This window comes from Acanthochromis polyacanthus, chromosome 18 (genome assembly GCF_021347895.1).
Source record: "Acanthochromis polyacanthus isolate Apoly-LR-REF ecotype Palm Island chromosome 18, KAUST_Apoly_ChrSc, whole genome shotgun sequence".
NCBI lineage: Eukaryota > Metazoa > Chordata > Actinopteri > Pomacentridae > Acanthochromis > Acanthochromis polyacanthus.
The window spans coordinates 6,166,711-6,180,833 of NC_067130.1; the positions used below are offsets into that span (position 1 = coordinate 6,166,711).

General features: G+C 40.4%; 1 protein-coding gene across 4 annotated transcripts in view; it reads right to left on the reverse strand.

Annotated features, from left to right (window-relative positions):
- bmpr1bb (bone morphogenetic protein receptor, type IBb) overlaps positions 1–14,123 on the reverse strand; it is a 63,778-nt gene that overhangs the window by 20,982 nt on the left and 28,673 nt on the right. For all 4 annotated transcript variants that reach the window (XM_051938221.1, XM_051938220.1, XM_022215219.2 and 1 more), the window contains one exon: positions 2,327–2,639. In XM_051938221.1, coding sequence (XP_051794181.1) covers positions 2,327–2,414 — 88 coding nt within the window. In that variant the 5' untranslated portion in view covers positions 2,415–2,639. The remainder of the gene's footprint in view (positions 1–2,326; positions 2,640–14,123) is intronic.

The following is a 14,123-nucleotide window of genomic DNA, read 5'->3' on the forward strand; positions in this document are numbered from 1 at the left end:
ATTGAGTTTAGATGTTTTTTTTAGTTACAAACACAGAGCCAAAGCCAAAATAATTTTAACAAATGCATCTTTTATATCGGTATTATCATAAAACTGCACCAAATTCTTCATATTTCTAATGTACTGCCAGCAGAGGAAAGGGGCCAGGACTCATCTATTCTCTGTGAACCTCACCAGCTTGTAGAAACAGGTGGCAAACCGGTCGTGCAACTCAGATTTATGGGCAATCTCCCACATGTTTTACTCATTTGGGTGACCTTTAAAAGATCGGATCACAGAGGGAACAGAACAGTTAACTGGTGGCTGAAGTATTGCTGAAACAAACTGAACAGAAGGAGTGAAACTGAGGAAGCCTAACGCTGCGGAGAGAAGCTTTAGCTTGAAATCTTTCCAAGCGGCTCACATCTTCATTTCATCTACTGTTCATATAGTGTGCACTGACAGGAATGAGCAGAAACTTTGCCTCCTGCTAGTTAATGGAGTGAGTGTTGGGAGAGTGAGAATCAATGTTCCTCTTCACAGGCGATTTAGTCTGAATTGCGCTCCGTCTTCCCACATCCATTATATCTGCGTGGCGACTGAATCTCAAACTCGCTGAGGGTTTAAACTCTCAGCTCGGTCTGTGCAGAGAAGAGTCGAGGAAATTCTCTAAAGAAGTATTCATCAGCAGCTGAGGTATTTCATGACCAACTGTGAAAGTTACATTTAGCTCTGAACCCCGCAGTCAGTATGGAATTTTACAGCTGGTCTTCAGTTTTGACACAGTTTCAGAACAGAATGGCTTTGTTACCTGGACTGAACTATTTCTTTTATGTTAAGCTTTTCATTATCACGTCATTTACTTATTCTTCCTGCTGCTGAAATATTTAAAACCTTCCCATTTTAAATCATTCTACTGTCAATACATAACTTTGATCTGAGTTCATTGTTTCATTTTAACTGATTCCCAATAAAATCAACTAATTTAAGAATGCAGTACACTGTGTAGCCTCAATCTGATTGGTTAAATGTCACGCGTGCAAGTCTATCAGCATTCAAGGATACATTTTGGAAAGTTTTCCTTCAGTTAAACATACGGTAAACCTAAATAAACAAAGGCTTTTTGACAAAATTTCATATTGGAGATTGTGTTATGGGAAATTCTGACAGCAATATTGTCATTTTTATCAGTTATTGAGCTTCTTGAGGACTACATTAGTCGATTCCTAGACTGTAAATAAAGAATAACAACTTGACAAACAGTAACACTCTATAATATACTATGAATACATTCTAAACAACATATACAAAGATGAGGCCAAAACAGCATTAGGAGGATAAATAAGTTGACAAATTAAAGTAGTGACACACCACCGATCATTTAAAGAAAATTCAATCAAAGCTAATAGTCTATGATGACATTTTCTCTTTATGGCAGTGTTATATGTTAATATAATAACATTGTGCCTTTTGTGTGTTTGGGCACCCAGACTTTGGTTTTGCAGCTTCACACCAAACCTCCGCAACTACTGGCCATTGCTATTAATACTTAGTCCATTCTATTTTTAAAAATATTATTATTATCATTAATATTATTAGCAAAACTCTGAAAAATGGCCCAAAACTACTTCTTAAAGGCAACTTCACATTGCTTGTTCAGTCCTCTCAACATTCCAGTAGCCAAAGACTTTCCGTTTACCATAACAAGTAAATCAAATTACGATTATGAAAATAAGACAAACTTTCTGTCAGTCGACTAGTTTCTCAGCAGACTGATTGTTTTAGCTCTAATAAAACATCAAATTGGGAAATCTTGACATCACTAAACTGGATAATTTAAGTGTGACTGACTAGTTCTGATATTGACCGACTGTCCCTCTTTCTTTTCTCCGATCAAATCTGAAACAAATGCACAAGTGTCACCATCTCGCGGGGGGGTGGGAGCCTGTCGACCCTCGGAGCTTGTCACAACCTTACGGGGCACCGTGACACTGCTGGCATTCATCGTAAAAGACAACTGGCTGTCCATCTTCAAACAATTCAAAACACGAAAGGGGAGTCTGCGGAGGTTGAGGGGGGATTTGTGCTGGGAAGGGAGAGGACGGCGCAGATTAATGCATTCTCATGGTAACCCCCTACGGAGATCATAATAGCTGTTGCTCATCATAGAGTGAAAAAATAGATGGAGCTAGTGGGATCAAACCTGTCGGGCTATGAAGCATCAATTAAATGTGTGAAAACAAGCGTTGCCAGTTTGCCATCTGAAGGCGTAAATAGAGAAGGAAAATGAGCCTCACAGCAGAACAATAAAAGCATCAAAACAACCAGCAATGAGAGCTGTACTCACCATCAGACCCTCGGTTCAGCGCTGCCAGTCCAGTCACCAGCAGAACAGCCTGCCAGGCCCAATCCTGAGGCAGCCACACCACCACCATCCTGCCAGCGCCGGCTTCCTTCAAATCCCTGAGGTGCTGCCACAACAATCACACCAACAAGAAGGAGGAGGCGTGAGAGTGTGCCTTTATATCCTTTCCAGAAAGAGGTTCAGTCCTCTATTCTATACAAGTGCTCCTCTGTGAGGGACTGCCACTCTGCCTCTCTGCACTCTCAGGAACTTCCCACAGCACTTGCTGCCTCCAGCGCTACTCCACTCTGACAGCCTGGGAGAGACAGACATGGAGAAAGAAGAAGGGGGACAAAAGAGAAGGGGAGGAGGGTGTTACTTAGTTGCTCTCTCACTGTGCTATTTGTCCGGCCCTTTCTGTGACCGCTCCACTACAGAGGTAACAGCTGAGTGCATCCACACATGCCCTCTCTTTCTCTTTTGCACACACACATTGCACTGCAAATTCTCACATCAGTCATATATAGAAAGGAGAGCAGAGCGGAGCAGACGGGGGCAATAGGGGGGTGAACCGGGGGCATGGATGTGAACACGGGGCTGAATGAGGTGCGAAAGGCAGCAGCGAAAGCATTATGAACTATCGCCGCAGGCATGCAAACACACAGCATGCCAAGAGGGACACGGAAACTACAGGGAGAAGTATAAACTCACAGAGGACGTGTACATATACCACAGTAAAACCACCAGGTATCAAATCCTGCAAGGCAGAGAAAGTTGGGAGTATTTGATGCATGGAAGCAAGAACCCGCAGCAAAAACTTGGTTCTGTTATTAGTGCAAAGGGGTTGTTGCAGGTTCCTGGCTCAGAACCACTGCTCCAGACCTGAGTTTTATGTGGATATGAGTTACAAAAGTGGTATGTTCTAATTCTAACAGGCATAAATCATGTTGCTCTCTACAGCAAAGACCGCTACAAATGAATGATGATACTAAGTTGCTGCTTTAACTTTCCAAGAAACCCTGTCGAGTTATTTCAAATTATCTGCACACAACATGTTCACATCACATGGCATCAGGTTTTTCCATAATCATATACAACCCAACAAGCATTACAAAGGGGCAAATGAGACAAATTTGCACACTTCTGAATTCTCCAAAAGCATGAAAGTATGGTGGCAACCTTAACTCTTTGATGCACAAAATGGGTCAAAAGTGATCCAAGTCCAATGGAAAATGGGTATCTCCTGACCCACACTATACATCAAAGGGTTAACAATGGCAAAAAATGCTGCAGACTTTTGAATTGCAAGAGTAAAAGGAAAATAAAGTGGCCCGATCCTCAGTAATTACACCAGAAAAGGGAGCAAACTTCTCTACAACCCCATCTTGACACAATGCGTACGAAACTACAGCTGCAGACACAGGTGCAGAGTGAATGGCAAGGACCAGGCATTAATCTGTAACCAAGAGTCTGGCATTAAAGTTCAGACGAAGGCTGAGTTCAGTTGCTCATGTAAGCCTGTGCGTGAAAGAGGTGAAAACACAATCACTTTGCAGAGCTACAACGGGGATCAGGCCATCACACGTCAGGTGATTAGAGGTGATTAGGGCTCACACCTCCAGGCACCGCCGCAACTTCACACTAATCTGCCGAACACATGCGAAACATACAGAAGAACATGACGATAACAACGGGACACATTCCACCTAGAGAAAGATTCATGTGTGTTACAAGTTAAAAGGATTAACCGAGCTACTACACGAATCATAAACACCTCCATACGGAAGAGACTTGGAAGTACGAAAAAGTGTCTGCAGTCATTCCAAATGGCAAACAAAAGCAAGGTGGTGCTAAAGAAGGCTGAAACAACAACAACCAAATGGGCTTCTCCTCCCCACGCACCTGTCCCCACTTTTAAAGTCTAACTGGGTGGGAACAGCAGCTTCTCCCCTCTGGTGTCCCACTAGCCTTCTAGCTGTCACTGCCGATTTGCGCTGCACCGTGTATTACATGTGATAAGACAGCCTATTCTGGAGCAGGAGTGCATGGGGAGCGATGTGAATGGGTCAGTGCACCTCACACACCCTTCTGCGCTCCATCAAACGCCCAGCGTGGAGCCTCTCCGGACTCTCAGACAAGCCCCGCTCGGCCCAAAGGCCAGGGAATGGGGGGTCCAGGGAATGGGGGGTCCAGGGAATGGGGGGTCCGGGGGGAGTGAGCGGCTCCGTAGGTGGGGGTCACTCCACCACACAAAGGGGTTGAAAGTGGGGCAAGACTGGTTGCAAGGCCTATTTTCAGTCAAATTAACTCTTCCCTTCCCCGTTTTCCTTCCCCTCCCTCGCGGAGATAGAATTTAAACTGCAAAGCACATCTGTCATCGCTCACATAGTTACAGGATGATTAATACAGCTGGAGAAATGGTTCTATCAGTTCCTTAATCGTTCTGCAAAACCACAATGTTTGTTGCAACTGGAATGAGAAATAGGCAAAGCAGCCATGCAAGCACCAGAACACGTATCAAGATTCAGTTTGCTCATCATGAAGATTAGTAATAAACTTCTGAACAGATGAGCAGAATTCCTTATATGGCATTAAACTGAAGAAAATCTCTCCTATGATGAGGTTAGCTTAAATTTATACAATGGAAAATGTTTTTTTTGTTGTTTTTGTTTTTAACATTTTGGCTAATACTGGGGCCAAAAACCCAGGATTGCTTAGTCTCTACTGCTTCACTTGACCACTTCTTAATGAATAAACCTCTCTCTTACCTTTGTGAAACCTCAGTAACAAACAACTGAATGACTTTAAAATGATTACAGACATGAAGAAAATGACAGTTTGCAACGTGAAATCCCACCAAAGATTTACTAGCCAGCAGCTTGTTTCAGCAAAGTTACCAGTAACCATATTAGTGTAGAAGCTACCGGTAAAATTACACCCTACTTACCATGTAAACAGATGCGTCACAATACACACACTTTTTCCTAGTATCACAAAAACTCCAGAATTACTCACTCAATAAGATCCAATAGCATTTTTTGTAAGCATGCGTTGTAAATGTGAATTTTCATGTGGAGTTATAAAAAGTCATGCCGCTACAGAGGGACTTCAGTAAGAATCCTCTAAAGGTCAAAAATCACAGGCTCAAGGGAGGAGGAGGAGGAGACCTTTTTTTTCATTGCATGTTCCCGGTGAGAAACTTTCATTAGAATGACTTAATGCACGCATGCTTCCAGTTCTTTAACCCTCTTTGCCAGACTGGAAAGCCTTTCCCCAGTACTCCTCATCAGACCTTCTCTCATCTCTGACAATACTGTTACAGTGACAGCCAAAAATGATGGATGCTAAACTTAAAAAAAAACTCCTCGTGATCCCACCAAAATCCCAGAAAACCAAATAGCTGCCTTTAATAGGCACGACAAGGACTTAACATTACTCAGCTTTTCCTTGACGGGACATTTACTGGTAAATGACATAAACTGCTCTGCAAACATCATGCACATTAGAGAGAACATATTGCATCTCTTATGGGATTAAAATGTGTGTAAAATAGATTTTTCCTTCCTTGAATTCAGAAAAAAAAATATGCACAATGTACTTCAGGAACTCATGTAAATGTGACCTTGACGGTACTCTTTGGTACTTTGGCTGCTTTGATTTTGGAGAGTCTGGGAGGGATTTGAGGGCAGAAGTTCAGCTCTGAGATTACTTTCAGTTTGCTATGCAGATTCTGTATTCTCCACATTTTGCCCTCCAGCAGCAAGAGATCAATTAATGCAGCTTGCTTGTTTGTAATAATCTGTCTCCATTTCAAAAAGCAAACATTTTTCTTATGAAATAGAGACCTTACATTAATACAAGCGCCGGCATTGCAATGCACCATGAAAGCGAGTCGCGTTTTTGATTTCAGAAGAGGACTTTAAAGGAGCAAACGCACCTTTCATCGCACAGCGAGGGGAATGGGATGGATGACTGTGAAAAATCACTGCTAACCTGTGAAACAAAAAGGCATGGCAGGACACAGATGATGAAATTACTCTATGCAAAGATGGAATGCGTATCGTGAACGATGTTTCAGTTGGGGCAAAAAAAAAAAAAAAAAGAAAAAATGACCCTCAGCTCTGTGAAATTAGGAGGATTTTCAGCAGCTCAGTGTTAAAACTGCTGTCACAGAATCCTGGAAAGCGGTTTATTACCGTGGCAACACAGCTGTCTGGCCCCAAATGGTCCAATTGGGCTGCGAGAGTCAAGAAAGCGTGACACCATCTTCATCATCCGGCAAGACAAAGATTAGCTCTCTTTATTGAGTTATAAGAAAAGATTTCATACTATATTTTGCGCCATGAAGCAGAACTAACGCTGCAACTTTTAATGGATTTCTGTGCTTATCAGTTTGCCAGATGAAGGGATTAATTATGTGGTCTTATGAGATGTCAGAAAACTGTGCTCATTTCAGTTCCCTACAGCTCCCGAAGACCATTTTCTTGTACCCAAAATCTAAAAATACTCGATTTACAGTGATGTACAAAAAGTAGGAAACAGTAAATCCAAGTTAAGAGACAATCAGTAATAAAAGCCATTTAAATATCCCATAGACAGAATAAAAAAACAATCGATTATTCCATTATGTAGTTGCAAAACAAATAGCCTATGTGCATTTTAAAGCAGCCACTTATAAACTGCACTGTGAATCAATCTTCATTTAACAAGCCAATCAGTGTATTGCGGTTATTTCTTTTATACACAATGAAAAAAGTAGTACAAAGGGCCTGTGATGTGCCCCAGGCAACAGTGTAGCATAGATTTTAATTATGTACCGCGTCAGTTGTGCCCATCAAAGTCTAGACAGACATCAGACAATATCTATATACCAAATGTTTGATATGATATACTATATGCAGGTTTATTGTTAGATCTCCAGTAGAGTCGCAGCCCTCAAGTACAAGAAAGATCCTGATGAATATTCAAGCTTCCCACAACAGCAGAGCCAAATCACTCTGCTGAGATTGTTGCTTTGAAGTCTCGAAGAATGCTGAGTGGGAAGAAAAACGCCATTCATAAGGAGTGAAAAGGCTGTCACAGCAAGATTCTCCCTCCTTCCCCTCCCTCTGTCTGTCATGCCGTCTCAGTCTCTCACTCACTCTGTCTCACTGTGTCTTTCTCCATGATGTGACACTGAAACACGATCACGTCTGTTGCATCATATTCTCTGCCAACGTTCATGCTGCTGGTCAGCATTGCTTCTGGGAAAATGCAGGAGTGCAATCAGTTTTATATAATCGGTGCAAATCACTCAGTTCACCGGGCTTTCAGCAGCTCATCTTAAATTTCAAGCTGAAATAAGAAAGTATAATGCACTAAAGTTTGTTTTCAGGGTGTGACCTATTAAATACAAAACAGATTGTAAACTCAATTCTCCGTGTTCCAGACAAGAAGAGCAGAACATGATGTAACCACATATTTGAATTTATAGCACTGAAACATGCATAGAGATGCAACAACATGCAGGTAACAATTAAGACTGTTGCAAACATACAGTTTCTGTGAGGTAATTATCTGTGCCAGGCTGTAAATGTCAAAACTTTTGTGATACTCGTAAACGCTTCACTTCACACTGTTTCCAGCCAGTCAAGGCCCGAAACTAAAAGATGACATTCACAGCACTTATTTAGCATATACACTTAATATGTATATAGCACATGCAGGCATGCCGTAGGAATAATTTTATATCACACTAACATAATATACGATCACAATATGTAAAGCTTTGTCAAATTCAATAAAGAAAACAATGGTAGGTCTGTTTTTGGTTAATCCTTGAATTAAAATGGAAATAAAAATTAACCTACTTCAGTGGGTTGATTTTAAAATCTTATAAGTAAAAAAAAACACCAAAACTTGTTCACCATATAATTTGCTTGACAGCCTAAAATCGGAGGTTTTAAATGTGATATAGAATAATAATAATAATCTCTGTCATTTTTCCCACACCCACTGTTCACGTCATTAGGTGTCTGTGCAGACTGACAAAACCTAATGTTACCCAGTTCTGCCCAAAAGTCTGCTTTTATGATGCACATAATGATCAGTTTTTGTTGAAATTGTCACTGAGTATAGTAAAACTCCACCTTGAATATACATATTTTTGACTATGTCACCAAAAAAATGAACATAATATGCTATATAAGGCTACATGTTATGGCAGGGCTGTTACTTTAAATTGTATTAGGAGCTTACAAAGACCACTACAGCTCACCATTTAGGTCGAAGGTCCTGCTCCTACTTAACCAAGCTTCTGCCCTGAAAACACTCCTTCCGTTCAGACTGATTCCCACCACTCAGGACTAAGCACTGTTGCTGAAGCCTGTATGTGAAGATGGATGCAGCAAGTGGTGATGTTATCTACTGGTTTGCATTGGAGCTGAGTTAGAGGATAAAACTAAGGGTTAATCAGGGTTTTTTTCCGGTTCGAGCCAAATATGGGAAGCGGGATGGAGCAGAGTGTGTGAGTGACACTTGAAACCTGGCAGGAGCACATAGCTAACATATTATTGCTATGTTAGCTAGCAAGCAAAGTACGTTGCACACATTCTACTTAATGCTAAAATAGTTTTTGAGTGCAATAACATTAGAAACTATCAAGAGTGTAAACATACATAACTACCCCCCCAAAAATGGAGATCACTATCCCTTGAGGGTCTGTTAGTACAATTAACAAGCCATAGCTACAGCAAAACTGTCTGTTGGAATGCATGATCTTCCATGTGCATGCAACTCCAGTTCACCTGTCAATGATCACTCACTCATTATCAGTAATTCCAGATCAGGCATGTTGATCAGGCCAGGTAAACATCCAAACATATCTCTCTTTGAGGCATAATATCTACCAAATTATGGCATTATTTTCAGAATGACAACCACAATGATGATAAAAAAGGAAGAGATGTAACTAATGAAACCATAATGAGTCATGGGAAAAACTTTTTTAACGAGAATTTCATGTGAGAAACCTTTTTGAATGGGAATATGTTGGAGCTGGATATTTTTTGGAGCCAACACCGAGAGGCCCTCAGCGGTATTACACTTTGATGTTCTTTTGCATTGGCTTTGTGGTTGCTAGTCAACTCATCATTGATTTATTACAATCCGCAGGGTAAGTTGGCACATCGACCATATAATAATTAAAACATCTGTGGCAGAATTTTACTGCATAGGATTTCTGTGGACATGTTCCCAACAGTAACTTTAAAGGTCTATAGTTCACAACACTGTGTTGTTTTGTTGTGTAAAAACAATGCTACAGAACATTTCACTACAAGCATGCATTTTCTACATTATTCTATTCTGTTCTATTGCAATGAAGAGATTTTTTTTCTTTTTTTTTAAATTCTAAACCTGCCACTGAACAACTACAGCTGTGATTCAACATAGCAATATGTAAGCTGAAAGTTCAGGTTAGCTCAAAGAACCTGATCAGATTTCCTCATAAGATTAATTATCTTTTTTTTTTTTCCTTCTACCTACTACTGCAGCCTCTTCATGAGAACCTTATCAAATCACTTCAGGCAAAAATGTTGTAATCTCCTTATATTGAATACTAACACTGAAGCCGACTGAGAGGCTGCGACTGAAACAATGCACAAGGCTCTTTCCTCGGACCAACTGGACTCCGCACCTGAAACGCACCTGTGGCTCAGATTTCAACCACGGCTGCAGCAGTTGCACAACAGCCCCACTACCTTACAGATGCATTCCATGTAAAGAGGTGTCCGTCTGGCGCTGAAGGTGTCATTAAGGAAGCGATTTTCCATGGCAGAGGCAACAACATGGGGCAGCCAAGAACAGCAGAATGAAAGCCTTCCTCTCTCCCTCTGTTTCTCTGTCTCTTTACCACTGAAGGTCACTGTGCCAAGCCTTGCTGGATCTCTGCAGCCTTCTTGTTTTTGTCAGCAGACCTGGCTGCCTGTGAGTCAGTTAATTCTGTTCTCATTCATTTTCTGGCTACTTGATCACTTTACCTTGGCATCTTGCATAAAAGTGTGTACTCACATTACAGACCAACCAAAAGCAACATTTTGCCTCAATAACACTCTGCAGTAGTGTGTAAACCTAGAAATAATGGTTCCAGCCTGTAATAAACAAAACAAGAAAGCAACATTTCACAGCTTTTACAAATCCCACTAATGAACAGACGCCTGCATAAACTCACCAACACCTATAGTATGTTGTGTACATAAACAGCAGTATCCAACTCCCTATACAAATAAACTGCATTCTCATTTCTGTTTTGAAAGAAACGTATTTTAAAGCAGGACGATGACGCAGTAGGAAGGGCTTCCAGGTTGAAAAAGCTACAATAAGTAAGTTAGGAAGTTGGAAGGTGGAGGCATAAGTTGGCAACCAGACTCTCACACAGGAGACCAGGGTTCATGAACTGAGTGGAACTGTTTTTCTGAAACTTGTTTACTTTCCTTTTTCACTGCTGTTTGCTTAAATTTAGGAACCACGATACTAGGAAAGTATGACGCTAAAATTCACACTTTCAAGGCATTAATTACATGTTAGGAGATTGGTTAAGTTTAGGCACCAAATCTACTCATATCATAAATCAACACTATGACATTTTCATTTTCTGAGTTACTAGAGTGATAACTTCTGTCATATCCAATATAAAATAGGGTACAAGTAACCTCAAAACAATAAAATAAATGGAAAAGATGACAAAATAATTTGGAAATGTATACATCACAAACTACAACTATTTGGAAGAAAAAAAATGAGTTCATTTACATAGGAAATTATTTTTTACAATTATGGTTGGTTGCATCTTGTGTCTTTACACTGACTTTGTTTTAGGAACAGAATGCTAATATTGTTTTACATGATCTACCTAAAGTATTTAAGGACAAAAAAGTCTGGACCACAATGCAGACAAGTTGTTTTCATACAGTTCTAACAACTAGGTGAATCAGACTTTTCTTCCAAATAAGGATTATACTTAGTTTCTCAGAAAAAAGTAACAGGTGGTCTTAGCATGGTCTTTGTGCTGCAGGAATTGGAAAACTGAGGCTCTTCTTGCCAAGTCATCCAGGAGCTTTTAATGAAGGGATTGTTGCTGTGTGTCTGCCGGGCTGCGTCGGGCGGACGCTGCAAGCCAAAGGGTCTAATTAAGGGGTTCCTCTGACGGTCAGACAAAGCAGACAGCAGGGGTCAAGACGCTGGCCCACAAACTGGCTGTGACCCTCACACCTGCCTGGTTGCATTACACTGCAGCATGTCTGCGCTCAGCGGACACGCTCACACCGACACGTCACTACGGGACTGAAACCCAACCACACACACTGACACAGAAACCCTGAGAAAGGTGAAACTACTGGACTTATAGGCAGGCAATCATGTTTGGATGTGTGATGGGGTTTTATTAAAAAGAAAAGTGGTATTGGTAGTACAAGGTCAGCCACTTGGGTGACTGTGGTGTAAAATTTAGAAAGTCCTCCTTTGCACAGAATGCCTTATCTATAAAAGGTTGTACCAACTGGAATATTTTACCTACAGCTATCAGGGAAAGCTCCGCCTTTGTCAGTTTTAAGAGGCGGCATGAGGCATAGCTGATTAACAATCAAACGTGTGAATATTGAGAAATGCAGGCACTTTAAAATCAGGCACTTTAACTACGTGCACTTCAGGACAGGCTATGCCTCGAAAGGGCTTTTCTGAAAAAATATCACTTTAGTGTAGGTGTAACCCAGCCAGTATTAACGTATTTTTGTCTTGGTTTTACTATATTGTTTTTTGTACATCTGTATCCCTGTCTGTTTTTCTTTTATATGTGGGACAACAATGTAGCAAAGACCGTAAAATTTATGTTCATGTGCCAGTGCAGGGAAGAATAATCCTATATTAACCCCCCTCTTGTCCTCATTTACAGGCACCAAAAAATATAGCTTCCCTGTCTGAAGAAAATCCCAATATTTCTGGAAATTTGCAAAACCTTCATGAAGAAAATTCCAACAATTCCTTAAAGTTTCCCTTGAAAGTTTTATTTTTTAAAAAATCCCCCAAATTTGGCAAGAAAATCCTTGTAAATATTTTCATAAAACAGTAAAAATATTCCAAAAAAATCCTAAAAATATCTGAAGTGATTACATATATATCAGTAAAACTTCTAATATTTTCTTTAAGAACATCCACAAAAAAAAAAAAAAAAAATCAACCAAAATCCAGTGATTATTGCTGCGAATTTCACTGGATTTCGGTTGTTCTTAACATTTTTAACATTTCTTTTTTTCCACCAAAAAATGGTCAAAGATTTCCCAAAAATGTTGAAAATGTGGACATCAGAAGTTTCACTGTGAAAATATTTTTTTTCTTTCACATTTTCAAACATTAAAACGGGTCAATTTTGACCCACAGGACAACACAAGGGTTAAAGCCTGTAGATAAATCTGAAGCATCACAAGTGCTGACTTTCAAAGTAAATTTTGTTTCTCCCTCAGAGCATGTTCATAGAAATATTTTTTTTTAACTTCTTGGTACAACACAGAGAACCTAGATGTTAACTGTAGTAAGTGAGGCCTGGCAGGCTGCTCTGGGCCCCATATGTGAGTGTGTCAAAAGTTCATGCTCTCCTTCCAGTGTTCACCCTGCAAAAACAAAAATATTGCCTAGTGTGAGCTACAGCCCTACAACTAACAAGACTGATTGCTACAGAGTGGCTCCACCTGTCTCTCACTCCAATTAGTCGGGCTAGCTTCTGAAGTGAGAGGGACTGCAGGAAGGTCAAAGACACGGAAAAATGCCAGAAAATTGTGGAATGTATGTCCACTTGTGTGGGGTGAACGGAGGATGAGTGGGCGCAACGGTTTAAAACGTTTTCAATTGAAGAGTCGGAAGAACATTTTAGACCAAATAAATGGACAAAACAAGATGTCACAGGTGTAGTTTAGACTTTTCAAACAGACATGAAGTCAACCAGTCAAAGCATTTGCCTCCTCCAAGGTTCACGGGAGGCTGTAATGATGGGAAAACGGTGTATTTCTCATATCACATGCTCTTCAACAAGCACTGATTGTATGTATGCACTGAGCGCGTGCAGGACTGTCATACCAAAGCTGCAGGGAATGTTTAATGAAGAGAGCAGCTTGAACAACATAGAACGCATTAAATCTGTCACAAGAAGTACAAACGGCAGAGTTTGAATCCAAAGGGGACACATTAGGAAATAAATGAGGATGTGGCCGAATAATACACGGGCTGGACACTAAACAGACAACTTTTCATTCTTTTATCTTTGTGACAAGTTATCAAATATAAATCGAGTCTATCAGTAGGTGAGAATGTGTATAGTTTAAGTTTAAAAATGACATTATCTGATAAATTATCAGATTGTATGCACTGATCACTGCATTTCAGATAAAATAAGACAGTAGAATGCTTCAAATAAAGTAAAAATCAAGATACAATCCAGAGAAAACACATTAGAGATGCTCAGAGTAGAGCTTTCTTGAAAAAAAATCGAGTATAGATGTGCTTTTTTCTTATTTTTAAACCTAAAATAACTGAGTTCCTCTCATCTGAGCAAGACAACAACAACCCTGTATAAAGACTAAACAATTAGGACAATTAGCTCCTGTACTGACGGTTTATCTGGATAAATAGAAAGCCTGCATGTTACTTATGACGCCATTTGCACACTGGATCCTTTTTAACATGCTCCCTGTGCCTGTTCTGTAGCAACGCATGAAGGAATGGAAGCAGCCCAACCCTTGGAGCAGCTACTGGACTACATTTCTCTGCGGAC